General features: G+C 55.5%; 2 protein-coding genes across 3 annotated transcripts in view; one reads left to right on the forward strand and one right to left on the reverse strand.

The window, feature by feature from the left end:
* Positions 1–18,457, forward strand: part of UBE2O (ubiquitin conjugating enzyme E2 O) — a 62,339-nt gene extending 43,882 nt beyond the window's left edge. For both annotated transcript variants that reach the window (XM_082294091.1, XM_082294092.1), the window contains exons 8-18: positions 295–445; positions 1,211–1,713; positions 4,388–4,542; positions 5,450–5,562; positions 6,621–6,746; positions 7,753–7,842; positions 10,140–10,797; positions 11,651–11,787; positions 12,288–12,491; positions 13,150–13,207; positions 14,643–18,457. In XM_082294091.1, coding sequence (XP_082150217.1) covers positions 295–445; positions 1,211–1,713; positions 4,388–4,542; positions 5,450–5,562; positions 6,621–6,746; positions 7,753–7,842; positions 10,140–10,797; positions 11,651–11,787; positions 12,288–12,491; positions 13,150–13,207; positions 14,643–15,397 — 2,950 coding nt within the window. In that variant the 3' untranslated portion in view covers positions 15,398–18,457. The remainder of the gene's footprint in view (positions 1–294; positions 446–1,210; positions 1,714–4,387; positions 4,543–5,449; positions 5,563–6,620; positions 6,747–7,752; positions 7,843–10,139; positions 10,798–11,650; positions 11,788–12,287; positions 12,492–13,149; positions 13,208–14,642) is intronic.
* Positions 18,458–20,340: 1,883 nt separating this feature from the next.
* SPHK1 (sphingosine kinase 1) lies at positions 20,341–27,471 on the reverse strand (the record flags this gene model as incomplete). Its single annotated transcript, XM_082293905.1, is given in 7 exon segments — positions 20,341–21,523; positions 22,041–22,156; positions 22,386–22,480; positions 22,761–22,910; positions 26,952–27,378; positions 27,380–27,423; positions 27,426–27,471. Coding segments are annotated over 7 exon segments (1,653 nt in total). The 3' UTR covers positions 20,341–20,748.
* Between the last annotated feature and the right edge of the window lie 357 nt (positions 27,472–27,828).

Below are 27,828 nucleotides of genomic sequence, written 5' to 3' on the forward strand. Positions count from 1 at the left end.
AGTGGCTTTCAAATGACAGCAAAAAAACCCCAAATATCTCTTGGCAGCTCTCTGGGGGAAAGGGGGGAGCTCCAGGGAGAGGAGTGACTTATCCAAACCCTTTGTATCCCCACCCAGTCCCTGGTGAGATTCCTGCTTCTCCTTTAGAATTGTGTGCCTGGAAATTATTTAGTGTGGTGTTGTGCCACCCCTGAAGCAGCACTGTTGGTGTGAGGCCATGCCAGCCTTGTGAAGGCCATGGGCACTGCTGGGTTCTGTTACTGTTCTGTGCTCATGGCTTTCCTGTTCTGCCAGGGTAAAGCGTCTGGGGTGCTTTGACCATGCCCAAAGGCAGCTTGGAGAAAGGTGCCTCTACGTGTTCCCAGACAAAGTGGAACCTGCAAAAATCACCTGTGAATGTCCTGAGAGGAACTGTGTCCTGGGTGAAGGGTCAGTTGCCAAAAAGGTGAGTTGAGGGGTTGAGGGAGGCATCGACTTCTCTAAGCATTTCTGGTCACTGTGGCTTTTAAAGCAGAGATCTTCCTGGTAGTCATGTGGTCTGAAATGTGACTCCTGAAGTGGTTGTGAAGAGTAATGGCTTGTTGTTGCCAGCAGAGGAGTCACCTTGTGGAGCAGTCTGACTGCACTGGGTGAAGCAGGCAGCTAACACCTTGAGAGAGCATGAACAGGGCCTCAACACAGAGGTGTCACCTTGCAGGGGTCAAGTATGCTCTGACAGCTGGGACTTAAAAATATGTTGTTTTCCTTAGCATTCTCATGGAGCTGAAATGTTCAGTTAAATCCTTGGCTATGGTGAAACAAGGAAATTGTTTTTGCTTCCGAGGCCAAGTGAGTCATGCTATGGTCTGTACCTGCTGGCTGTGGAGCCATGGTGTTCCTAGAATAACAGGATGTCATCAGTGTGTAGATGGTGACCTCCTTGCATGGCTGTGCCTGTTACACAGATTAACTTGTGCAGCTTCTTGTGACCTCCCATAACAAAACAGTTCAAAACATGCTTAAAATAAGCTGAAGGAGCAAAGCTCACTTTCTGTGGGCTAGTGCACTGCTGCTCCTGAGCAGAGCAGTGTGAGATGCTGGTTTGCAGAGTGCTCTGGTGCAGGTGAAATTTGCAGAGCCCCATGGGTGCACAAAGCTGAGCATTCCCCAGGTTGGCTGGCAGCCTGCTGAGCGTTCAGGCCCAGCTCTGACCCACGTCTGCTCTCTCCAGGTGAGGCGGCTGCTGAAGAAACAGATCGTGAAGATCATGTCGTGCTCTCCGGAGTCTCAGAGCACCAGTGAAGCCCCTGACAAAGAGTCTGCTGCAGCTGCTGACCAAAAATCAGAAGAGCTTAAGCCTGATTCCAAGTGTGAGCTGGATGACTCTTCCAACAGTGCACCAAGTCCTGGGGAGAGAAAGGAGGAGCAGCCTGAAGAAACAGGGAAGGAGAAAGGGGGAGCAGCAGCGCGGCAGCAGCAGCCTCCCTTTCTCCTGAAGGATGAGGGGCTGCCTGACTACCGGCTTCAGTCCATGGAGCAGGATGCTGATGATGAGGCAGCTGATGACACTGATGACACCAGTTCTGTCACCTCTTCTGCTAGCTCCACTGCCTCATCCCAGAGTGGCAGCGGCACCTGCCGCAAGAAGAGCATTCCTCTTTCCATCAAAAACTTGAAGAGGAAGCACAAGAAGAAGAAGACCAAGGTTTCAAGAGAGTTTAAGCCGGGAGACAGGTGAGCTGCATTTCCACACCCACGTGCAATTGCCAAAATCTCCCTTGCCCAAGTGCTCAGATGTAAAGCACCACCTGAACTGGGGTGCAGGATGATGGTGAGTTTGGGCACCACCTGGTAGTAACTGCCAGTGATTATCTTGTGATGACTGTGCAGTGGCCTGTGTGGAATCAGCTTGGTCTGAGTCCAGCTTCTGGTGAAACTGGGGCCACGTGACGTGACACTGATGCTATTCCGTTTCAGCTGTGCCTCAGGGCATGGACAGCATATCTGTGCTGTGCTAGACTCTGTGTGCAGGGAAAGAGGTGAATAAAGATCACACAGCTTAAACATGACACTAATTGGTTACCTTATTGGCAGCTGCTGCAGAGAGGCTGAGGACAGACCATGCTAGGAGTGGACAGCTTATCCTAGAGAGCTGTCTCCAGAGCAGCACGGAGCTCTGGGCTGGCAGGTGGTAGTGCTGCCATGGTCTCTGTTATCCTCACCCTGCTCTGCAGTGATGTGCAATTTTTGCCAGCAGTATACTTCTTAATATTAGAGTTTTTTAATGAACAAATTGCACTCACTTCTTGAGAGCCTTGGAGGAATTAATTTCAGTAGCTTGGGGAAGGGAGCGCTGTGTGTGTCTGCCCATTTCTAGATAAAACTGGATCTCAGCAGCTTTTGCTTTTAATTTAGGAGTGTTTAAACTGTTTTCATGGGATGCAAGGATGTCTGACAAGTAGTCTGCCTTGTCTGTTGGCTTCCCTGGGCTGCTTAGTTGTGTAGAGATCCTGCATCAACTGGCACAAGAGAACATGTGAGAATTCTCCTAGGAAAGTGACATTATCAGTATTCAAGGGATCCAGCAGTTTGAGAATGTCATGAACTTCATTCGCATTTTGTGTAGGTATTTAGCTTTGCCTGTATGCAAGGGGAGTGGTTCCTGTAGTCCTTGTGGGTTCTGAAGAAATTAGATTTGAAGGTCACAGTGCCCAGCAGAGCAGTATCCAAGTGAGAAAAAATGGGAGTGTATGATAGAGTTCCTGGGAACGGATCCTGGGTTCACTCCTCAAATCTCACTCCCCCACTGAATGTCTCTGTTTTACTGAAGGTTTTGCTAAAGAGAGCTTAGCTAGAGCACCTGGTGGCTCCCTGCACCATACAGGCAGTGGGGAGAAATCCCTGTGGCAGCCCCAAGAAATTCTGGTGCTGGATCTGGGCAGCTCAGTACAAGGAGATGCAGAGACAAACATGAGACAGAGAGTAGGAAATAGAGGCTTTTCCAGCACAGACTGAGAGCCCCCAGCTGATGCTGTGAAGGGTGCCTGTGGCAGCTGGGCACAGCTCAGTGTGAGGGGCCAGTGCTGTTGAATATTTCTCTGAGGTGCTGAGGCCATCAGAGATGTTCTGCCAGGCACTGCTGAGAAATGCCGAGCGCTTGGGCTGCCTGCATTTGGTCACCACATGTGATGTGTCAGCTCCTGGGCAGCTCTGGCTGCAGGGGCTGGCTCAGCATGTGGCTTTGCCATCAGTGAGTGACCTGCTGCAGCTCTGTGCAGCACACGGACCACTGGATATCTTTTAGTGAGGGTATACGGGGATTTTTATTAACATCAAGTCTTGATTTTTGTTGGAAGCCACATACACTGCTGCAGACAAGGCTGCTTCATTTCCTTACTCAGCCTTTCCACTCCCATCCTCAGCTGCATGTCCTGTGTCCCCCAGAAACCATCTTGTTGCATGTCACACACACACTTGGCCTGTTACAGACCCTTCTCTAAAAATTTCTGCTGTTGACTGCTGGCCCTACTAAAAACTTCATCTTAAAAATATTTCTCTGACATTTGTAAAAAGAAGGCTGGGGGCAAACAGCTGTATTTGCCTATTGTATCTTCAGATTTGAATCTGAAATGAGCATAAATCCAGCACTTGTGTAAAGGGAAGATTTTAAAGTCATGGGATTTGGTTTGTTCTGTGCTGTAAGAGAGACTAAATTAGTGGAGGGCTCATTAGAACAGTGTCCAGCTAGTCTGTCCCTCCTGCCCCAAGCACTTTGCCTCCTCAAGCATCCCTGTCAAGCCCCATAGCAGAGAACCAGCATGTGGTACACTGTGGCATGTTTGGGTTTAATCTCTGAGCTGCAGAGACGCATGTGTATGTTTGAACCACTGGGAAGGACACTTTTCTCTTTTAAACAAAATCCTTTTTGCTTTGCCCACATTCAGTGTGTTGCCTCTTTTCTTTTTGTTTTGTTTTATTCTCTCTGGAAGGGCTGTGATGATTTATCTTTCCAGTCGTGTGTTCTTCTAGTTTCAAAGACTCCTCAGAGCTGTCAGGCTGGAAGGTGCTCCAGTGGAGATGATCTCAAGTTTCAGACTATTTGAAGCTCCTGTGATGCTGCTGTCAGGGGCAGAAAGTGGGTGCTGGTAGATGCTAATTTGCCTCTGTAGGAATAGAAGTGAGCTCAGCAGGAGCTCCCTGGAAAGTCAGTCCTCCTTCAGCAGTGTAACATCTGCGGCAATTGAGAACCCATCAAAACAAAGCCTGCTGTGTAGCTGCTTCCGTGGGCTCTACATGGGGTTTCCTGACTTGCTTCCCAGCCTGCTGATCCACGTACCTTAGTGTTGCTGAGGTCCATCTTGATCCCTGATGTTCTCTTTGGTAACTCAGTGCCTTTCTGTGCTGCCAGGGTTGCTGTGGAAGTGGTGACCACGATGACTTCAGCTGATGTGATGTGGCAGGATGGCACCGTGGAGACAAACATCCGCTCCAATGAGCTGATCCCTGTCCATCATCTGGACAACAACGAGTTCTGCCCCGGCGATTTTGTGGTGGACAAAAGAGGTATTGGGCGTCAAAACAATGCTCTTAATTGCAAAGTATTGTTCAGTCTGGATCCCCTAATGTGCTCTGTAGCTGTTAGTGCTCAGTTGAGGTGGGCACCTGACAGGGACAGCAGTGATACAGGGACAGCAGTGATTCAGCTGACTTGGCAGGAATGGCAGCAGAGAACCATTATTTACATACCAAAGTTGAACAATGATGACAGGAAGGATGGGGAAGGAATAAATGACAAAGAGCCAAACTAGGATTTTCAGTATTTCTGCAGAGCAAGGGTTGCCCACCTTGAAAGGGTCAACAGCTCTGAGCTCTGTCACAGAATGAGGGGAGAAACAAACAGCTCACCTTGGGCTGCTTTCTCTGTATGGCTGATCTGTCATGACCCTTACATTTTTTTCATGGGGAGTTTTGGGATCCAGAGGCATCTTCTTGAATCATTTCTCTTCACCAAACCAATTGGTGATGCTAGTGAGGGCCATGGGACAAGTTCAAGGAGAGTGTAACAGCTTCTGGATATGAAATATTGATGCTACCATCTGGCTCTCAGCTCCTTTTCTAGCAGGGGTAGACCTTCAGCATTGGGGAGCAGAAGACAGGCTGGGAAGCAGGAAAGCTGGCTTAGCATAAATAGAGACTGGTTTATGTGGCCATTTCTGATGAGTAATAGTCTGACTGGTCTTCTGGGTTACACACAGTCTGTGGAAACTAAAGTTACCCGTCAGCTCCAGCTCTACCATTCTAGTTTGGCAACAATTTTCACTGTGTAGGAAGAACTGTTTTTCCTCATGCCATTCACAAATGGAAGGCTTCAGCCATGAGAACCCAAGAGCTGACAGCCTGAGTCACTGAGCAAAGTCTGTGCTCCTTTGCCTGATTTGTCTGTTTTCTTCCCTGCCATTGTGACCAAAAGCTCAGAGCTCCCAGGATCCTGGGTTATACGGAGTGGTGCAGTCCGGGGACCACATCGGCCGTACCTGTGTGGTGAAGTGGTTCAAGCTGAAACCCAGTGGAGATGATGTGGAGGTAAGTGCAGGAGCCAGTGCCTGCTGCAACCAGCTAAGAGAAAGCAGCCACAAAATAACACAAGCCTCACAGATAAACACAGATAAGCCTGGGAATCAGCTCTGCATTAATTGTGTGTCCTTGAGGAAGGAAACAGTGCTCATGGGCCTGGGAGACTTAGCTAGAGGTGATGTCGCTTCATATTTGTTGATGTCTGTGAGGTAGCAAAGACCAGGCAGGAAATTTACATCCCATGGTATCATCAGGTTCTGGTATGGATGAAGAGTTTTGCTAAAGTTTTCACAGACAATTAATTTCTTGAGTTAATTATAAGAATTTTTCTGCCCCATGTCTTTGCGTGGTTCACAGAAAGAGGATTATCTATTGCATGTTGTTGTGCTTGCCTCTTCCCATAGTACTATTCCCCACAGTCACCCTAATGCCTTTTCCTTGGGATTTGTAGGAGTACTGTACTTTCCACAGTCTTGATAGACTGCAGTCTAGTTGGAGATGAGAGGGGGACTCCACACTGCTTTGTCTTAGGCTGCCAGACCACACTGTCATAACTGAGCAGAGCCCTTTACATGCAGAAGCAGAACATGGCCTGGGGTTGTTCCCCACTTATTTCTCACAATTTGTGAGCTCCTAACTCTCCAGGAGAAATCAAAGGAAAGGTGTTTCCCATTAAATGACAAGTTTTTTGTCATATTTCCTGTTGCCTTGGATCATTTCAAAAGTAAACTCTTACCCTATGGGCCCCAGCGAACTGCTTTGAGAAATCTGGGTGTTCAGAAGGGAATAAAACACTGTGGTTGCACATCTCCTTATCATGGTGATGTGGACCCTGAGGTGAGGGTGAGCAGATGAGACAGAATATCTGCTTCTCTTCATTGCTGTGCCTTGAGTGACATGCTGCTGGATGAGGTGACAATAAGGGACGTTAGCAGCCTCTTGCAGGCTGTTGGAGCAGCTGAAAAAGGGACAAAATAAAACACAAAGTGCTGTGAAGTGCCGAAGGTATGTTCTGGGGGTCAGTGCAGCCTCCTGGGGCTGACGTGTAGCGCTGTGTCTCGGTGCAGCTGATCGGGGAGGAGGAGGATGTGAGCGTGTACGACATCGCCGATCACCCGGACTTTCGCTTCCGCACCACCGATATCGTCATCCGCATCGGCAACTCCGACGGAGCCGCGGCCAAGGAGGACGAGGTGGGTCCTGGGCACAGTGACGTGACCACATTGCCACCAAGTATTGGTGGAGACATGTGGGAAAGTTGATAGGAAGGCTTTAGGCCCTACATGGGCATCCTAAACTCCCTAGCTTCCTGATTTTTGTATTGGTGTCCCCTGCTGTCGTGAGTAGCACATCAGATCTCTGTCTGGTGGAGATGTAACCTTGAAATCCTTTGACCTTGATGACAGTCTGCAGCAGAGCATGAGTGAAGCTGAGACAAGTACTGAACATATGCCTGAGGGCTTTTCATAAAACTCTTGCTTAGGATTTCAGAGTAACTTGTAATAAAAGGATATTCTGTGGGCTCCTGAGCAACCGTGAAGGTGGATTTGTCATGAAACCGGTTTCACTTGGCAACAGAAGGCTGGGGTTCTGGTTTTCATCTGAGCTATGTACATGTTAATTTTGTTGAGCTGATTAATCTCCTTGGGGTAAGACGGAAGAATTTATATTGTAGAGGAAACACCCCTGGAAGGACCTCCACCTTTTGAGCCTGCTGCCCTAAAAAAGTGTTAAAAGGTGTAGTGTGGCTCTTACAGCACGAAACACATCCCAGCCTGCTCAGCTGACCTAAATTACTGGCTGGAGGGCAAGGTGCTCCTTGCTGCACACTCGGCACAACATGGCTTGTCTGTTCATGCCTCTGCTCTCTGGGGAGCCCCTGGTGCTGGGTGTTGGAGGGGGCTGAGGGCACCCCACTAGAGGGCACCCCCAATCCATGTAGGGCCTGCCCCTTGCTGGCAATGAAAGGCCACTGGTCCTGTCAGAGATCAGGATCTCCTGCCAGACCAGCCCTCCTGCTGCTTGTGGAGGGGAGTTCTCCCCACCTCCGTGGCAGAGTTGTGTGGTTTCTGTACGTAGGATGCAGGTGTTGCTCTAGGTGGTTCTCCAGCTGGGGAATGCGTTTCTCAAATCCTTCCTGCTCTGCACTGAAGTGCCTGGGCAAGAAAAGGAACTGACAAACCACTCTTGTCTCCACAGCCTTCGGTTGGACAGGTGGCTCGTGTGGATGTCAGCAGTAAGGTGGAAGTGGTGTGGGCTGACAATTCCAAGACTATCATTCTGCCACAGGTGAGGTCCTCTTCCAGCTCCGATATCCCTGTAACTCTTAGCTGAGTGGCAAGACTTGGATTTAAAGCCTGTGTGTAGAGAGATTGACTGGGTAAGGGGCTCTTGCTCCATTGATTAGTACAGTTCCATGTGATAGGGTGGCTTCCCAGTTCTGTTAGCAGAGGAAAATCCTTTTTTTGTCAGGAGGTCTGGGCAACTGGTTGGTCACTACTGCTCTCAAATCTAGTGATTAGGAGAGCCCGGGCAGGCTCTTTTTGCCTTCACAAGTGCACTGCATGGTCCCAGCTCTGCCCACAGTCCTGCTCCTGGCCTCCAGCACCCGGTGCTTTGCAGAGCTCAGGGGTCGTCAGTTCTGACTGGAGCCTGGGTTAGTGCATTGCCCCACCAGGACACCGCCGAAAGACGATTGCATGTTCTGTCTCTCTTGTGAAATGGCACCACAGTGGGGTTTTTGGCTGAAGAAACTCCTTCAGAAGCTGGGCCAGAGCCACAAATTGTCACCTTAGCTAACCTAGGGATCAGACTCAAATCTTATCCCAGGGCAGGGAGGGAAAGGGTTTGAGTGCAAACTGAAAAATATAGATACAGCCACACTGCTAATCCACTGCCCTCCGCTGATTTGTCTTGGGTTCTTTTAAGGCTTTTGTTGTACTGTCTTGTACTCATACTTGCTACTCCCCATACAGTTTCATCCCCTGTCTTCTCTCCTTGTTGCCTGGAATGAAGGCAGACAGCCTAAAGATACAGGACAACCTGCATCTGTAGAATCCCATTCTGTCACTGGCAGAGCAACCACTGCCTCCACTGCAGAGATGCCTTAGCGAGTACAAAGTACTTGAGCAAGATTCCTTTTTAAACCAAGCAGCTCTGCATTAATTACAGTAGAATAGTCAATGCCTGCACTATGGCAGTGGACTGGGGCGTACAAAGCAGGCTGCTGTCTCCCTTCCCCCTGTTGTCACATGTGCTTGGATCACAGGCACAATCAGAGGTCTGATGCGTGCTCCACAAAGGGCTTTTCTCACACTGCGGTGCCAGGGCTCTGCAGCAGCTCCTGCTGTGTCACGCCAGTCCCTTCGATTCTGCTCATCTGCGTAGTTATGGGAGTTGGGGAAATGTCAGGAGCATGAATTATCAGTTGATAAAACCATGATTTATCAATGCCTGCCCATGTGCCCAGAGACGAGCTGTCTGGGTGCTTTTTCACAGCTCTAAAAATAAAGATGGCATAACTGGCTAATTAACTTTCCAACTCAGATTTGGATTAGCTTTGAGGGCAGTGAGTTTTGATGGCTTTTCCTGCCTGCAGTCACTTGTGTTGAACCCAGCTAACCTCTGCTGGCTGCCTGTCTCTGGGTGGCACAGGACTGGCTCAGCAGTGCTGGTTCAGTTGAAGGCTTTGACAAGATGACTGGGGGTCCATGTGCCTCTGGGGTCATATCTTGTAAGATTAGGAGGATTCTTGGGCTGTCACTCAAGTGTCAGAAGCTTGTGGATGAAATGCTCCCATCTTGACTGCAAACACAGCCCTGTAAAGGTGTTCTTGCTCCCCTGGTTCTGTGTTGGTGCTTATAGCTGGAGGAGGTCTGTAAACCTCTGCAGGAGAGATCTCCTGAGACGAAGCATGTGCAAAAGCAGGTTGTAGGAGGTGAGGCTGGATGGAGTGGGGATGTGTTCAGCTTCCAGTAGTGAGAGGGAACAGAACATTTTATGTAAGAGCTTATTCAGCAACTTGGGTGAGGCTGCATTGTCCCAGCTGAATTTTAAGCAGTAGCCACATACAACAGCTAAAGCAGCCTAGCAAGGCTCTGTCGGCAAGTATTGTGTGCCACAGGAGAGGAAAGCTGCTATGGGAATGTGTTGCTGGTTCCAGCATTGTCTCTGTGGAAGGACCGAGTGTGGAGGCAGCCAAACCAGGGCTCTGTGCCAACACAGTTGCTGGTGCAGAAGCAGAAATACCAACTCCTCACATGATACCAAATACCTTCTGAGCTCTGTGTTCTGAAACCCTGGGGCATCCTGGTAGCTGTGGGGCAGCTGCCTGCTCTCCAGGGCTGGATCCCAGACACGGGGAGGACTGCAGCCCACCTAGAACTTGCCCTAGTTTTACCCTCAAGGCCATAGTTGGAAAAGTGGACCATGGAGCTGTGTGGTTTCATAATCTGTGCCAGTATAGATGGAATGGGTTGAAACAGCCCAGCCAATCCCAGATGGAAACTCCTTTTTCATGACTTGCTTTTAAAAACAACTCAAACTGTGCTTCAGCCTAAGTCTCGTGTAACTCTGCTCTCCTTTAGCACTTGTACAATATTGAATCAGAAATCGAGGAGTCTGACTACGATTCTGTCGACGGCAGCACCAGTGGGGCATCCTCGGAGTGGGAAGATGAAAGTGACAGCTGGGAGACAGATAATGGCCTCATGGAAGATGACCATCCAAAAATTGAGGACTTTGAGCCTGAGGAACCAGCAGCAGAAGAGGTGAAAAAAGTAGAAGAACAAGTCCAGGGAGCTGTGGCTATGGCAGTTGCAGATCTTGCTACAGACAAAGCTGGCAAGGATGGAGCCCCAAAGAGCTTCCGGGAACTAAAGGAGGCCATCAAGATCTTGGAAAGCCTGAAAAATATGACTGTGGAGCAGCTGCTGACTGGCTCTCCCACCTCCCCAACTGTGGAACTGGAAAAACCCACTCGGGAAAAGAAGTTTTTGGATGATATTAAAAAGCTGCAGGAAAATCTAAAGAAAACCTTGGATAATGTGGCTATTGCTGAGGAGGAAAAGATGGAAGCCATGGTAGAGACGGAGAAGAAGGAAGAAAAAGCAGAGGCACAGACACCAGTGAGGTCAGAGTGGCCCAGTGAGACACCAGTGCTCTGCCAGCAGAGTGGAGGCAAGCCTGGAGTCACCTTCACCAGTGCCAAGGGAGAAGTGTTCTCTGTGTTGGAATATGCTCCAGGTGAGTGTGGGATACTCAGTCCTTCGCTGCTGTCCTGCAGTGTTTCTTTATCCAAAACCTTTGCCTCAAACCTTTTGGATTCTGTCTCCTCTCTTCTTAGTCATTTTCACAGCTTATTAACTGGAGAGAAGGAATTAAGCCAACTTCTGTAGCACAGTGTGTTCTGGGACCTAAGTATGGCTTTTAGATAGCATCTCTAGGCACTCCTGCACCTTCCCAAGCCTCAGAAGTGTGCTTCCCTCTTTCCCAGGGTGGTAACTAATGTCAGAGGGCTGCAGACATTTTCTTGCAAGTTGCGGGATTTGTTCAGGCTTTTTTTCAGGGCTGAGTTGGTTGAGAAGCAGAGCAGGAACAGCTGGTGTTCTTGTGCTGGGTGTCCTTGGTGAGTGAGTGTCCTTATTCACTGGCACCAATGTTAATGGCCAGAAATAAAAAAGAGCATCTGGCTATGTGGAACATGGGTGACAGTGGAGCCCAAGGTGCTCAGAATCCAGCCAAGCCACACCTGGGAGGGAAGGGTGGCCAAACTGTTGTGAAGCTGCAGATGTGGGCAAGGGAAAATGGGGAGCTGTGCTTAGGTTTGGCAGAGAAAAGGCCATTGCTCTGTGGGGTTGTCCCAGCTGTGGGACAAGGCTCCTCGCTGGGCCACAGGGACAGTGTTGTGTGGGACCAGGTTGTGGTTGCTGTACTGTGTGGGAAATAATCTCTCCTGCCTCCTGGCTCAGCCCCAAAGCTGGTTAACTCCTCTTTTCCACATGATGCATATTACACATGGGTAGATTTGCCTTCACGAGGAACCTGTGGCACTTTCCAAAGGCAGGCTGTTAATCCCATTCTCTTCCTTGCCCCACAGATTCCCATGCCTTCAAGAAAATGGAGTTCCAGCCCCCAGAAGCCAAGAAGTTCTTTAGCACTGTGCGGAAAGAGATGGCTCTGCTGGCCACCTCCCTGCCTGATGGCATCATGGTGAAAACCTTTGAGGATCGAATGGCAAGTGCCTGCTGTCAAATGCCTCTGTGGTAGTGCTGGGCTCAGCATCCTGATCCCTGTCTTTGGAATTCCCTGCTTAGCCCTAATCCTTTGCATTAGAGCCGCAGGGATGTGTGCAGCATGTGAAACAGGGTTGTAATTACCCAAAATGGCTGCTTTTGCATTCCCCGAGTCAGGGTGGCAGACAAGGAGCTGCTGATTGCAGGGAGCCTGTTCCTGGTGCTGAGTGGGAAGACAGGCGGGCAGCCAGAGAGGGGCTGTGTCAGCAGGGAGCAAATTTGGGATTTTTGGCCATCCTTGAAGCCCTTCTTCAGATGCAAAGGTTCACTCTGCTCTCAGGGTGCAGCTTCTGGCAGGGGAAGGTGCCCTGAGATGCGTTGCTTGAGCTGACACTTGTAAGGGCCGAGTCAATCACATCCCCACTCTCCCTCCGTGTAAATACAGCCCTGCCAGGGTAAGAGGGTATTTCCCAGTGCCTGACCTCCTGCCTCTTCCCATAGGATCTCTTCTCAGCACTTATCAAAGGGCCCACACGCACACCCTACGAGGATGGCCTCTTCCTCTTCGACATCCAGCTCCCCAACATCTACCCTGCTGTCCCGCCTCTCTTCCGCTACCTCTCCCAGTGCAGTGGGAGACTGAATCCCAACCTGTACGACAATGGCAAAGTGTGTGTCAGCCTCCTGGGGACCTGGATAGGCAAGGTAATGCCACCATTCGCCTGTGCCTGGGGAGCAGGGGTTGTGCTGGGCTGCTTTTGGAACAAGTCACTTCCTACCAGACTTGGCTGACATCTGCTCTTGGGTGGTGCTTGAGCTGGGATGGCTTGGGCTTTGGGCTCTGTTTTAGGTGTCTGGAGCAGATAACTGGTGTAGTTTGGCTTTTTCTGGGTCTGTATTTGGCTCAACTGTCTTTCCTCAATGAGAAGTCTGTGGTCAGAGCAGCCATAGCAGAGGTGCCAACACCAGCATGGGGTGTGTCCAATGGGTTAGGCTGTGGACAAACCATGTAGCATGGTACAAAGTCCAGCTGGAGACTTGGAACAAGCAGAGCCGGAGAAATAGGTTTTGAGCAGGACAGGGCAGCTGGGGAGGGGTTGGAATTGCTGGCTGGTGTGTAAGGTGACACCGTTCCAGACAGAGCTGGCCTGAGGGGGTGTGGTGCTGGAAAAAAATAACGGAGAGATGCATTGTTGAGATGGGACTGCAGCACATCACGTGCTTGGGGAGTCAGTTCCTTGTTCCTGCCCTGAGCCACAGGATGTCAGCAACAGGAATGCAGGGGCCTCACTTCATCTGACAGGAGTCACAGAGCAAACAGATGGTGCTTTAGCCCTTTAATATATTTGTGTGTGCATTTCAGGGGACAGAAAGGTGGACCAGTAAATCCAGTCTCCTTCAAGTACTCATCTCCATCCAAGGTAAATGGTCCTGCCAAGCCTGTGGGGCAGGGGGAGGAAGGGATGTTGGCTTATGGGGGGCACACAAATGGGATCTGCCCCCCCAGTTGGGTTAGTGCTGCCTTTTGCTCTCACCTTGCTGGACAAAGCAGTGTCCTTATCTCTCCGCTTGAGCAGTGGAAGCAGGTGCCAGCTTTTCTCATGCCCAGAGTTCTGGCTGCATCCCAGGGCTCTGACACAATGCTTTCCCTTCTCACTGCAGCAGCCAAGCACAGAGTTGTCTGCTTGTTACTCTGAGCTGACAAAAGTGACCCACTGTGTCCTCAGCCAGTTACCAAAGTTAGTTGAAGTTGCTAAACTGGGCCTCGTTTGCAGGACTTTTTTATCCCCACTGAGTCACCCGCCCATCCTACATGGAGCATGTTTTGCACATGATGCTGGTGTTTATGCTCCTACCAAAGCAGAGAATAATCAGGGGTGTGCCTAGATGAGCCCCAGGGCTTCCTGCCATGGGGCTTTGCTCTGTGCTATCCAGTTTGGGAGCAGACAGACTGAATCACATAACTTCCTTGTGGACAACTTTCTGTGCAGGGAGCCCAGGCATGTGGTGAGAAACCTTTGACACAGAGCAAGGGTTCCTGCTGACTGGAGGCAACTCCTGCTCCTCTGAACTCCCACAGTCCACCTGTATCCTCCTGTGGGGGAAGGACACCATAATAAAAGCCTTTTCTTGTTTACAAAGCCAAGGATCCAAATTTAGAAAATGAAATACTAAATGTTTTACTGGAGTAACTTGGTGTTGGGGGGAAATCTCTCCTGCTGCCTGGGTTTTGAGAGACTCATGACCTACCCAGCTCTTGTGGCAGGCTGCCAGCAGCCTGGCAGTGCTGGTGCTGTTGCTACATACCTGTAATTTCATTAGACCAGAAGAAGCAAAGAGAAATCTTGGTAAAGGTGACTTGTCACAGTCTTCTGTGTCTCAGAACTGCACTGTCTGATGGGACTCTGCTGGATAGGGTAGAACCTGGCCAGCTCAAAAGCCTGCAGCTGCAGTCTGGCCTTTGTTCTGATTAAGAGGAGGAGGAAAATAAAAGCTTTGGTTGTGTTTGTGGGGTTTTTTTGCAGGAGGGAAGTGAAAGGAGCTATGGAACCTTTCCCTTCCTGCCCTTTTGACCTCCTCTGTTGTTGTGTGCCCTCTGCATTGTGCTGGCAGAGGGCTGTTCTTGCTAGCCAAGGAATGTGGATGCCACTCCCTGTAGAATCTGAGGTCCCCACCTCATCACACTCTGCTCCCCTTGCAACACCAGTCCTTTGCATCCTGCAGGTTCTGGGTGTTCAGCCTGGCCTGTACTTGACCCTTGATCTTGACTCCCTTGGCAGGAGCGGACTGGCAGGAGATGGTGATTCCTGGTGTTCCTCCCTTAAGTTAACCCCTCGCTCTCTGTTCTCCTGGCAGGTCTCATCCTGGTGAACGAGCCCTACTACAACGAGGCGGGCTTCGACAGCGACCGGGGGCTGCAGGAGGGCTACGAGAACAGCCGCTGCTACAACGAGATGACGCTGATCCGCGTGGTGCAGTCCATGATGCAGCTGCTGCGCCGGCCCGTGGAGGTCTTCGAGCACGAGATCCGGGAGCATTTCCGCTGCAACGGCTGGCGCCTGGTGTCCCGCATCGAGTCCTGGCTGGAGACCAACGAGCTGGTGGAGCGCAGCCACGAACAGGCCAACGGGGCGGATTCTGCCTCCCTCCTGTGCGCCGGCGGCAGCCTGGCCGAGAGCCCCGGGGACACGGCGGGGACGCTGGCAGAGTGCAGCTCGGAGCAGGGGGCGGCTGCCGAACTGTCCGACTCGGCGCTGGACGGGAAGGAGGAGCTGGACGAGTCGGAGTTCCCGACCACAACGCCCAACGCCGGCGACCTCCAACAGTACTCAGACTCGGAGAGCACAGGCCAAGCCAGGGGGGACCTGGCCAGAGACCGAACGGACGAGGGGAAGGCTGCCCAGGACTCTGCCTCGCAGCCCAGTGTGAAACCAAAGAAAAGGAGAAAGAGCTACAGGAGTTTCCTGCCGGAGAAGAGCGGTTATCCCGATATTGGGTTTCCCCTCTTCCCTTTGTCCAAGGGGTTCATTAAAAGCATCCGCGGTGTCTTGCAGCAGTACCGGGCTGCCTTAGCAGGGGCCAACATCCCAGAGTGGACAGAGGACAAATAAAACCATCAGGTTAGGGACAGGCAGGTGCAGGGGAGAAGGGAAAGCAGCAGAAAGTAAATTGGCAAATGCTGTTACCAACCAACTGGCTTCTCCTTCCAGCTTTTCTTCCTCAGCTTGGTTTGTTCCAAAGAAGGTGGTAGGCCTGATTGCTCTTCTGAGGAAAGGTTGTTTAAGCATGAGTAACTCTTTGCCCCCAACCCCTCTTCCTTCCCCCTGTCCCATGTACGTGCTCTTCTTGCAAGTTTGACCCTGCAATGGTAAGATTTGAAACCTGCACAGAAGCAGTCTTGCAGCCACGTTCCCTCTGCACTTTCATCTTGGGGCACCTTTCCACACAAGGACTCTTCCCACCCAGCGCTACACCCAGCAGTTTGTTCTGGTGGGGTTCCAGCCAGGAGAAGGGATTGCTGTAGTTTCTGGAAATGAAGGGCAATGCCCTCCCAGTCTTTTAATTTTTCTTGGCGTTCCCATGGGTTCTACGAAGTCTACCCCAGCTTATCTGTACTTAGACATTGGATTGTGTTTGCATTGGAGTTGTCTACACCATACGGAGTTGCTCTAGTCTTAGTTGTTCACCCATAGCTACAAGGTTCTTCCAGTCGGGATTGGTAGGCAGGGCCAGAGCGCTGCCCTGGCACTTGTGCTGCCCTGAGAGTGCTGCAGACTTCCCATCCAGTTCTGCAACTTCCACATCGGTCTCCTGGAGGCAAGTTTAGCCATCCCCCCACTTCTTTTTCTCCAGAGTGAGGCAAACTTCCCTTTCCCCCACCATGCATGCCTGTCTTCTAGAAATACATGGGATTTGGGGTTCTGCCCTCGTTACTTACTTAGGTACCTGTGTCTTTTGTTCCCAGCCATCCTGGCTGTCACACAGCACTACACCCACCCTGGATCCTGGCCTCACCAAGGCAGGCAGCAGCGAGTGATCCTGGGGCCTGTTGTAGATCTGGATGAACCTGGCGTGGCTGCTGCTCCCTCATCCAGCTGCACAGGGGTGTTCTGGAGCTGCTGAGGCCGGGGTCACCGTGGGGAAGCCGTGTCATGGCGAGGCCCTGTTGTGGCAGCAACAGCCCGTGCTGGTTCCTGTGCTGTTACAGCAGCGCTGGTTTGGGCTGTTAACAGCTCTTGCCCTTGCCAGCCGTTTCCCATGGTGGCTTGGCTGTGGCCAGCAGCACTGTGGGCACAGCACATCCCATCCCTGATCCCAACCACGGCACTGCCAGGCACTCTGGGAAACACCTGGTGAGGGCAGCCTGTGTTTCACAGCCTGAGCTGGCCACCGTGAGCACTTTGAAGCAGTGACTTGCCAGAGTCCCCTGGTCAAGTGCCCTTCCTGAGGCCTCTGCTCCTGTCTGCACACACCTTCACTCAGAGCTGGGTGGTCACGCTCCAGCCCTGCTGCCTTTGCCTGGTGCTCAGGCATTGGAGAGGCTCCCACGTAGCATCCACGGGGAGCACAGCCTGTCAGGGAGAGTCCTTCCAGCTGCACAAGGAGACAGTGGTGCCAGGCTTCCCGGGGAGGAGTCAGGCTGAGCACATGGTTCTGCCGGAGGTAAGGATGGAGCCAAAGCTCTCCTTTGCTTTTGCTCTTGCTCAGCATGGCTGTGGTTAGAAGCGGAGAACAGCTGGAGAATCCCAGGATGTTGGTGCGGTGCTTTTTGCTCCCGGAGACACCAAGGGCTGCACCCACCAGCCCAAATCCACCCCCCCCCCACCCCAGCTCCCTGTGCTTTCCTGCTGCTCCTGTGATGCTCCTGAGCCAGAGGCTGGCTGCACAAAGCCCTTCTCGTGGCCCCATCCACCATCGGGACTTTGGAAGACACATCCTCCTCCCAGTGCTCCCGAGGATGCAGGGCTTGGCTGTGATGAAGACCTGGGCTGCAGAGCTCCCCAGACACTGCTCTGTGGGTGGATCATCTGTGCAGCAGCTCCGGCCCTGCTTCAGGAGCCCTCCCTGCCTGGCAGGTGGGAAGTCTGGCAGATCCTGCTTTGGGATGCAGAGAGGTGCTGGGAGCTGCGGGCGGGGCAGGGCGAGCTGGAGTTGTAGCCATGGCCACGTCCGGGAGTGAATGGATCCCTTTGAGCAGAGCGCGGGAGGGCTGGGGGCAAGCGGGGGCAGGGGCTGAGGCCACTGCTCCCAGGGCAGAGGAAGAACAGGCAGAGAGTCTGATCGCAGGCAAAACCAGGTTGGTGATCCAGACACTGACACCCTCTATCCCCAGAGCCGGGCTGTGAGAGCCCCTACACCCACAGGAGCAGGGACAGGGGGAGGGAGAAACCCTCTGGGGGTGGAGGAGCTATAAGGGTTCCCCTTTTCCCCTCCTTTACTCTGCAGCTCTCATCTCACAGGGCAGGGGTCGGGCAGGCACCACGTCTTCCCCTTCACTCAAAAAGTCTCTGATCCTAGACAAGAGCTTTTGCACAGGCTGGGCTCCTTCCGAGGAGGTGTATGTTGGCCTTCTGGAAGGGGACGCTGCTCCCCCCAGCACCACTCGCTCTCTGCAGCTGTCCCAAACCCAAGCGTGCACAGAGGTTTACAAATTTTCTAAAGCTTTTGATAATGTGAAGCTCCTGGGTGATGAGGTTGGTGGTGAGCACACTGCAGCTATGTAATTTTTTGTGTATGTATGTAATATTTAAGGGTAACAAAATTTAAAAGGCTAAAACCTTAAAAAAAAAATTTAAAAACACACAAAAAAAGCCAAAGCATGATGCATATTGTTAGCCTTAAAACTGGCTACACGACTGTGTGATGTACAAATGAGAGCAGACTGTAACTGTTTTAAGTGCTGGGGATGGGGAAGAAGCATTACAAAATCAGTTTGTAGCCTTGATTCTGTACAGTATTTAATGAATAAAAAAACAAACCTGACTATTGAGGCCATGCTTAGAGGTGTGTCGTTCACGTGCAGATGTGGATGCTTGGTTGCTTATGATATATGTATAAAGTGCTGTGTGACCATTAAAACTTTTTTTACCTGCAGATTTTTTTTGTTTGGCTAACCAAGGTGTAATAAAGGAGGGAAGATGACTTGCCATTAAATTTTGCCTCTGTGAGTAGTTCTGTGAGTTGTCTTTTTCTTTCCCCCACCCACCCCCTGCCACGATTCTGGCACTTGCCCCTCTCTGGGGCATCCCCGTGCCAGCCTCGGGGCTGGATGGGGTCCCACTGGCTGAATCGTGGCTGGTGAGCCCAGAGGGGTCCAGGCAGGTCTGGCAGGGAGGGGCTGCCTCTGTGGCTCCCTATAAACGGTTCCCCAAGCCCCTGATTTACAGAGGGCATCTGTCAGGCTGGCGGGTTTTGTTTCCTGTGGTCCTTGCTGGCGCCTGGGGCCCGTGGGTGGCTCAGTGTGTGTCCCAGCACGGCTGCTGGCGGCCCCGGTGCTCATGGCCAGACTCGGGGCAAAAAAAAAAACCCTTTTGCAGCCCCCCAGCCTGGTAGGCCCCTGGGAGCTGTGCCCTGCCCCTCATCTCAGCACCCAGGTAAGTGTGGGATGGATGGGGTTGGACACAGCCGTGTCCGAGCCGCTGGGGGCCGAGGGCATCCCGCACCTGCCGGGTGCTGCTGGAAGCTGGAGCCCTCCCTGCTGTGGAGTCGGGAGTCCTGGCTCTTGTTTTGTCCGTCTGGAAGCCCTCCCTGGCCCCCTCAGCCTGCAGGAGCAGCTCGAGGGGCACGACAGGGGCAGTGTCTCGGTTGTTCACAGCACCCTCTGCCCCCTCCCTGGGTCCCGGGAGCTGTGCGGGAGCAGCAGCCCGGGAAGAGCCCTTTGCTGCCGTCCAACAGGTTTTGGAAAGCAGATGGGTGATGGCAGAGCTGTGCAGCGAAACCGGGGAAAGGGAGGGTCAAGGGCGATCCCGGCCAACCTGCTGCTGAGCGCCGCACAGCCCTCCCGGGAGGAGCCTGCAGGGAGCTTTTCAGGCGCTGTGAGCCCGAGCGGCTCCGCTCTGCTGCTCCCTGTCCCCTGACAGAGACGGCGAGAGCTCTGAGCGCATCTCCTGCCATGGGCTCTCCCTTTTTAGCTCAACAGGGTTAGAGAGTTATTGCTCAGCCTGTTTTTACACCTGGCCCGATGCCACGGGGAAAATAACTTTATTTCGGGAGGTGGTTCCCAGCTGCTGCCTGCCCTGCTGGCTCAGGAACAGGGCTCCTCTCCATGAGCAAGTGAGGCCATGGGGGGAGGACAATCGTGCTCTTCTTTCCCGGATCTGCCATCCTAATTGCATACTTTGCAGTTGAATAAATGCAAACAGCCACCACTGTTTACTCTTCTGCTTTGTACTTGAGCGCTGAAAATGAGGTTTAATTACTGCAATTTTATGCCAAAGAGGCTGAGTAATCCCCCCCCAGGCAAGCCCCAGGGCAGGGACCTGTAGCAGGACTCCAGCTGGCCCCGGGCAGCCCGAGAAAAGGGATGCAAGAGCCCCCCAAAGGGCCCCTGTTGCCGGCAGAAAGCCAAACCCCTCAGCTCCAACGACCCCCTCCTTGAACCTCTTCCATGAGCCCCTCCCTGCTGTCGCTCAGATGCACCGAACTTTCCCCAGGATGTCCCCAAGTGTCACCACAGGGCTGAGCTCCCTGGATACGATCAGCCTCAGCGGGAGGCTGAGCAGGGAGGCATTGCTGCACCCCAAAAACGGGGGTGGGTGGTGGCAGCAATGCTCCACGTCCTGCGTCCTCAGCATCTCCCCTGGGAGCATCTGAGGGCCCCTCGTTCCGTGCTGCTCCTGGCCCCGGGACGTCTGGGAGCAAAGGGCTGCGGTGCTGACCTAAACCTGTCCTCCTGTCCATGTAGCCAGGCCATGGGTGAGCCCTGCCCCTGCCAGCAGCCGTGAGCTCGGATTCAAAACCCAGGGAGGATGTTTTTTGCAAACGCTAGATATTTATTTTGCATTTCTCACAAGAATAAACTTCGCTTCTACAGGAAGCTTTGGGTAGAAACATTCTTAAAAAAGTCGGTTTATTGTATTAGATCTATTGGTCCTGACCCTCCCTGGGGGGTGGCTCCGGGGCGGGGACACAGCAATGCCACCGTGTGCGTCCGAGCTGGGGAGGGGACGGGGCTGTGCCGGCGCAGCCGCCTGGGGGCCGGGACCTCGTACCAGGATAAAACACGCTGGCATCTCGCCGGCACCGAGTACCTGATGGGGCTTGTGGCTCATTTTTGGGACAGCACTGGTGGCTGGCCCAAGGGGGTAAAGCTAAGCATGGGGGCAAGCGAGGGGATGAGCCCCACGCCCCCCAAGACCTATTGCTATGGAAGGAGGGGGTTCCTGAGTGGGAGGAAGGCTCTGCCACCCTGGCGCCGGGCCGTGCCGGCAGCTCAGCGCTGCAGGGAGGGCGAATGCGGAGCTCAGGAGCCGCTGAGGACGCGGCAGAGGCGGGTGTGGACCTGGCCCTGCACGGGCTCGCAGGCCAGCGCCTCCCCATCCACTGTCATGATGCCCGCGGCCACCCGCGGCTCCAGGCGGAACGCCCGGACGGGGACGTAGCACAGGTGGGGACAGTTCAAGTCCAGGTGGGTCCCCCTGGACATGGCCAGGAAGAGCTTCAGCAGCGTCACGCGGCTGATGCCGGCCTTCATGTAGAAGAGGTGGATGCAGCCATCGTGCAGCCGGGCCGCCGGTGCCATCAGCAGGTTGGTGCCCAGGTGGGACTGGTAGATGGCGTAGACCAGGACAAACTCCTCCTCGGGGACCACGGTCCAGTGCGCGGGCACGGGCTGGCCCAGCGGCACCAGCAGCGAGTCGGGGGGCGGGGAGCCGGGCGCTTCCGTCCCCGCCGGCTGCGGGATGTGGCCATTGGTGACGGGCGCGTGGGGGTCCCGGGGTGCCGGGGAGCTGCCCTGCTCGGTGGCCATGGGCAGGTAGGACAGGCGGCCCTGGTACACCCTGAGCTTGGCCAGGCACTGCAGGGTGCCCAGGGTGAAGCGGGCGCTGCCCAGCCAGCGGTACTTCTCGCTGTCGATGTCCACGTCCGAGATGAAGCCCCAGCCAAAGCCCAGGAAGGAGAAGAAGCGCTTGCCCGAGGCCGTGCTCAGAGATACCAGGTCCATCTGCGTGTACAGCCCCTTGCACAGGATGAAGGTGCAGTTCGTCAGCAGCTTTTTCTTGGCGACGTGGTCGTAGCTGTGAGGGATGGAGAAGGTGAGTTTGGAGCTCAGGACTCCTCCTGCTGCCCCAGCATCCAGCTGCAGACCTCACCCTTATGTCATGGCTGGGATATGTCCCAGCTGGGTGACAGTGTCCCTCAGGAACAGCTGCTGGGAGTGGTTTTGCTGGGGGTGGGAGGGATAAACCAGTTCCTGAAAGAGGGAACCGCGTCAGGGCAATCCTGGTCCCCCACGCCACAGGACTGGCTGTGCCTGGGGTGGGTCCTTTGGGTTAAAGTTTTACCAGTCTCTGAGCACAGAGCACAGAAAGGGAGTGTGAGGAGCAGGATACACAGGGATGACATCCCTTGCTCACAGCTGGGGCACTGTGGGGAGTGAGGACTCTGACAGGCACCCCTGGGCATCCCAGCACCCTCCCCTGGGCCAGAGCCCCACACAGCCTTTCTCTTCCCTCATCCCTGCCTGGTTCCAGTGCAGCCCCGAGTGCTGGCGGGCGCAGGGGTCAGCGGGTGCCCCACGGGGCTGGGACTCACCCTGCATAGTAGTTGATGGAGGCTGCCAGGGCGTTCCCAGAGCCTCCTGGCAGGATGCACAGCGGCTTCTTCATGGCTTCCTTCCAGTCCGGACGCTCCATGAGTCCATTCACCACCTGCAGGGATGAAGGAGCCTGTGGTCCCCAAGGGCCCTGCCCAGCCTGGGGGGAGCAGAGCCCACGGTGCCCCTGCCCAGGGCAGCACAGAAGCCATGGCTGCTTTACTCCAAGCTTGGTGCCATCTCTCCTTTGCCGTTCCCTGCCTGACTTGGTGACTCAGGGCTTGGCTCTTGCCCCAGGACCCCCCTTGTCCCAGCTCCCTGCCCAGCCCCGTGGTGCCCCTCACCTCGAACAGCAGCCCATCCCCAGACATGACCACCAGCGTGTCCCACTGCGACAGGTCCTCATCTCGCACCTTCTCATGCGCATGGTGGGGTCTTTCTGTCGGGGAAAGTGGAGAGGTTTGAGCATCACCCTCTGCCCCTCTGCCCTTCCTGCTGCCACCCCCCAGACAGTGACCCCAGTCCCAGATGGTGACCCCAGCCAGGGATGCAGGAGGCAAGTCACTCCTCAAGTGCAACCATCCTGCAGGACCCAAAGCTGTGCTGATGCAGGGAGTCAGAGGCCCTTGGAGGAACTTGTCCCCATGTGGCAGTGGCCAGGCAGGATCCCTGGGCAGGAAGGGAGGAGGAGGACAAGGAGGAGCTGCTCACGGACTCACCGGTGACGAAGACAGTGGTGGCAATGTCGGCCTCGGCCAGCATGGGCTGCACCACTGCCTGGAAGTCATCGAGGGCACGGCCGGAGCCGCTCTGTGGGTTCAGCAGCACCAGCGCGTGGCAGGGCCGGGGTAGCACCCCATAGCTGTCACCTGGGGGGGACAGGGGGCTCAGGGTGCTGGGTCATGGCCCTGCCCTGGGAGGGCATGGCCAGCCAGGGCAGCATTTGCCAAAACCAAAAGGGGAAGGGGAACTGGCCCTCCCCCATCCTCACAAGCTCCCTGGGCTGCAACCCCACCCAGAGGCAACAGGGGTGAGCAGGGATGGGGGGTCCCTGCTGGGAATGCTGGAGAGGCGGCAGAGACGGGACACAGGGGCCTGCAGGGACTCATCCTGAGCTCCCCTGCGAACAGCAGAGATGTTCACACCCAGGATGCAGCCCTGCAGCACTCCAGCCATACCAGAGGTGGGGGGGGGGGGGGGGCGTGAGAACTCCAGGTCCCAATTCCCCACATCCACCCAGATGGAGTAGGGCCAGGACAGACAGTTGTGCCAGCAGACGGACGTTCCTGCTTCCCCTGCTCCCCACGGGGCTCAGGTTTCGCCTGCAAGGGCCTCAGCCCGGCTGTAATTACAAGCCTGGCAGGGGTCCCATCCCTCTGCCTCCCCAGTTGCTTCCAGCCTCTCCTTCCCCAAGCCCAGTGGTCCCCATGCAGGGGGACGGGGGGAGGCCACTGAGCTGCCCTGTGAGGGAGACACAGGGAGGAAGAGGAGGAGGAGGGCAGGATCCCCAGGTGCTGCTGGGCACCCCAAGCCCTGAAGTGACGGAGGGCAGCGGCCTCAGGCTCTCACAGCGCCTCTGCAGATCCCTGGCTCTGCAGGGGGAAGCCAGTTTTGGGGTGGCTGGGGGTGTCCCCACCAGCTCTGGGCCCCCTGAGCTGTGAGTCCAGCCCAGGGGGGTGCAGGTGGCCACCCCAGCACACGGGCACAGCGCGAGGCTGCACCTGCTGACTCAGCAGGAAGAGCTGCTGAGTCAGGACAGAGAGGCCTTTCCCAGCACTGTCCTGGGCCAGGAACCCCCTCTCAGCCCCACTGGGCTGGGGTGCCCCCGCTTCATCTGCACACCTGCAGTGATTTGAGCTGTTTGAACACGCGAGCTAAACCCTCCCCGCCCCCCACAGTGGGGACAGTGGTGGGGAGAGGTGAACGTGGGGCCATGGAGGTCACCTCCCCTGGGTGACATCTGGCATCACACCTGTCATGGCCACGAGCTCCACAAGCTGCCCGTGGGGAGGTGGGACTGGAGCATCCCATCTCCATGCCCGTGCCAGCCCTGGGAGCACACAGAGCTCTGCTGATTTCATCACCACCAGGATTATTTCCTGGCCCCGTGGATGACCCAGTGGTGCTGTCACCCTCCAGGACACCTCCTTGTCCCTTTGCCAGCTGCTTGGGACCTGCCACCAAGTCCACAACAAAGATCTGCCTGTGAGAGCTCCAGGGCACTGGCTCCAAGCTGGTTTTCCCCACTGCTGCCCAGGCCCCCCCTCCCTCCCCAGCCCCTTATCAGTGGCTTCCAGACACAAAGGGACCAGCTGCCCTCAGGGAAAGCAGTGAAGCACACGGAGCAGAGGCCACTCCAGCTTGGGTCAGGGTAACAAAAAGCAACCCCAGGGCTGTGCTGACCTTGCTCCCTACCCTTTGGAGCTTCCCTGGTCCTCACAGGCACTAAATCCCCTCCGAGCAAATGCAAACAAGCCCCCACACAGGGTTTGGGCTCAAGCCCCAGCTGCTGGAGGCACGTCATGGGGGGCTTTTCTCTCTTTGTCCCCTCCAGCCCTGGATATTGAAAAGCAAAGGCCAAAGGCGCTTCAAAAGCCTAAATGCAGTTTTTAACCCCACAGTGTTAACCAGGCACATCGTTTCTCACACACACATGGAGCTGCAGCTGGGTCTTGCCTAAAAATCCTGCCCAGACCTGTGGGTGCTGCCCTGTGGCCTCCTCTGGGTAGAAGGGAAAGGCTGGGGCCCCAAGGGTCAGCTCCTTGGCTGGAGGGGGAAAACAAACCCTGCTCAGGGCACAGAGGGATGCCATGACTCCCTCCCAAGGGGCAGATTGCTGGTACCAGGCTGTGAGTAGTGACAGGAGTGATCCCAGTGACACCAGCAGCACCAGGCTCTGCCCTGTGGTGGAACTGGAGGGTGCTGGATCACAGCTGGAGCCCAGCAGTGGTGATGCACAGGGAGACAGATTTCAGCAGCATCCTGACCCATCCAACCCTTCCTGTTGCACAATGCCGGCCAGTCCCTGGCATCCCAGCAAGATTCCACTTCCCAGCACAGTGTGGTCGCTTTCAGCCTCAAATGCTGAGTAGAGCAGAATCTGAGTCAGCAGGAGGAAGGGGCTCCAGCTGCTGCCACAAACTCTGCTCCAGTCCCTCTGCCCACATCCTCCCATGTGATGTGTCCTGGCTGTGCTCAGGCCGGGACCACACTGCCACAGATCCACTGTCTGCAGCCCAAGCCGCTCCACTGCATCCCTGCATCCTTCTGGAAACTCTCTGGGCACAAGGAGCAAGCGTACCAGGCAGAATAAGGCTTGGGCTGAGCTTCCTGGGGCTGGATTTCCCTGTTGGGGCACAGGCCTTGGGGCAATTTGTTCCCTCCTGGATGGTTGCAGTTTGGGACACGCTGCAGGCAGCCCCAGCTTTGGGGTTATCAGCTGCTGAGGGACCTTCTGTTTATGCCTTAGGGTGAAATGAGGAGGGGGAATCATCCCTGCTGCACCATTCCACAGGGCTTTTATCCCAGAGGATGCTGGAGCTGCAATAGCACCAGGATGGGATCGCTGGTGGCTCCCCAGGTCCCCTCCCCGTAGGGACAGGGTGACAGGACTCTCTGCACGGACTCACCCGCAGCTTCCCATCACGGCCTTATCAGCCCCGTACAGGCCTCTCTGCCGGCACGTGCGAGCCCAGGGTGTGGACGAGGGGCATTTTTAGCTCTGTCCCAAACTGAGGGAGGAGGATTGCAAATCCTGCTGGCCCTCAGCGAGAAAAGTGACTGCAAAATTCTGCACTGCCTTCTCCCGTCCTCCTTCCCCCGGTTCCCTCGAGGCCCCTGTGTGCAACGAGCTGCTCCTGCCCGGCACCCTCGCACCGCCTGCTCACAGGGCGAGGGCTGGAAAGCGCTTGGAGACTTCCAGCTGCAGAGTTCAGGCTGGAAATAGAGCTGGGGAACTGGTTCTGCCCTCACCCCATTCCACTGGATTTTTTTGTAATTCTTTAGGAAGAGAGACAGAAAGTTGTTTTGTAGCTGCAGGTCATGTAAAAAAAAGGAGCTGCATTTTAAAATTCAAGCAAGGAAGAGCTGGGCTAAATGTGATTTGACAGGATCCCTCTAACCGCATGCCTCTTAATTTCCAAGTCTGATCAGAGCGACTGGACAGCCAAATAAATGAAGTAGTGCATATAATTGAATCTCTGCTCAGATGTTCAACTATCTGCCAGCACGCCCTGCCCTGCCTGCGGGAGCTGGGGGACGCGGCCCCCAAGCAGGACCCTCCCCTTCCAGACACTGACAGCTCCCGAGGGGAGCAGGATCAGAAACTCAGACCTCACCAGGCTGCCCTGAGATCCCGCTGGACCGCGGGGGTCCTGGGGGGGGTCTGCCTGCCCCCAAATCCCAAGTGATGGATGGGACCTGCTGGGGACAGCGCCTGGCTCCCATCCTGCCTGCGTCAGCAATGATTACTTTTTTTTCCTTGGATCATGCTGCCCTTTGGAGCTCTGGAGTTATCGAACGGGAGCAATCGGGGGGAGGGGGGGGTGCAAAGGGCCCCCATAGTGCGACCACGTCCCTGCTGCCCCTTCAAATTAAGGGTGAAAGGGGAGAGAAACCACCAACCCCTGCGCGCGGGGATGTCCCTGTCCCCCCCAGACTCGGGGGAGGGTGGGGGTAGGGCGGGGGTCCGAGTGACCCCACGGGGACGCCGGTCACCCCCCGTCTGTGTCCCCGCCGTGCCCCCCGCAACGCGACACCGCGCAGCGCCCCGGCTCGGGCGCAGCCGTCCCGCGTGGGGCCCGGCGGAGGAGCGACCCCGGCCGCCACCCCGACCCCCGCACGGCCCCGGCGCAGCCCCGAGCCCCGCGGGCAGCGGTGCCGGGCGGGCGCGGGGGAGGCTCGGCACTCACCGTCCTGCGCGGGCACGGTGGGCACGGCGAGCTCGCGGATGCGGCGGCTCCAGGCCTGGGCGATGCGCAGGTTGCCCTCGGCATCGGGACCCCGGGAGACGCGGAAGGTCCGCTCCAGGCGCTGGCGGGCGGGCGGCCCCCAGCGCGGCCCCCGCAGCGGGTAACACACCAGCGAGAAGCAGGCGGCGGCCGCGGCCGCGGGGAAGGCGGCCGAGCCCACGCAGTCGGCCAGGCGGAGCGCGGCGTCGGGACCGGCCGAGCCGCCCGGGCAGCCGCCGGCACGCCGCACCTGCAGCTCCCGGGCCGTCAGGGACAGCGAGCAGGCGGCGGCACCGGGGCCCGGCCCCGCGCCGAAGATGCCTTGAAGCAGCACCGGGCCCCCGCCGGGCTCCGGGGGAGCGCGGCGGCCGGCGGCCATCGGCGGAGCGGGCGCGGAGCGGAGCGGGAGGCACCGGGGAGCGCCGCCCGCCGCCGCTCGCTGCTGACGCCCGGCGATGGCAGGCGGGGCGGCCCCATTCATAAAAATTTAACCCACCCACCCCCCCAGCCACCTCTTCCCCCGCCGAGGGGGACCAGTCCCGGGGCTGGTCCGGTAGCCCCCACACCCCCAGCAGCTGCCTCGGTTTCCACAAGCGCCGCCCCGCGCTCCGGGTATCGCTCCGGGGGGGAACCGGCTCTGCAGACGGGCGGGGGCAAAGCGACGCCGTGGGTTTGCCGCGGGTGGTTCCGCGCTGCCAGGGTGGGTGTCTGGCGTGGGTGCTCCCGCGGTGCTGGGGATGGCAGGGAACAGACCCACGGTCACGCCTGGAGAGGGGAGGGAGAGCGCCCGGCAGCCACCCCCACCCCAGTTCCTGCACATCATTCCCAGCAAGGCACG

Source organism: Coloeus monedula, assembly GCF_965178545.1.
Source record: "Coloeus monedula genome assembly, chromosome: 19".
NCBI lineage: Eukaryota > Metazoa > Chordata > Aves > Passeriformes > Corvidae > Coloeus > Coloeus monedula.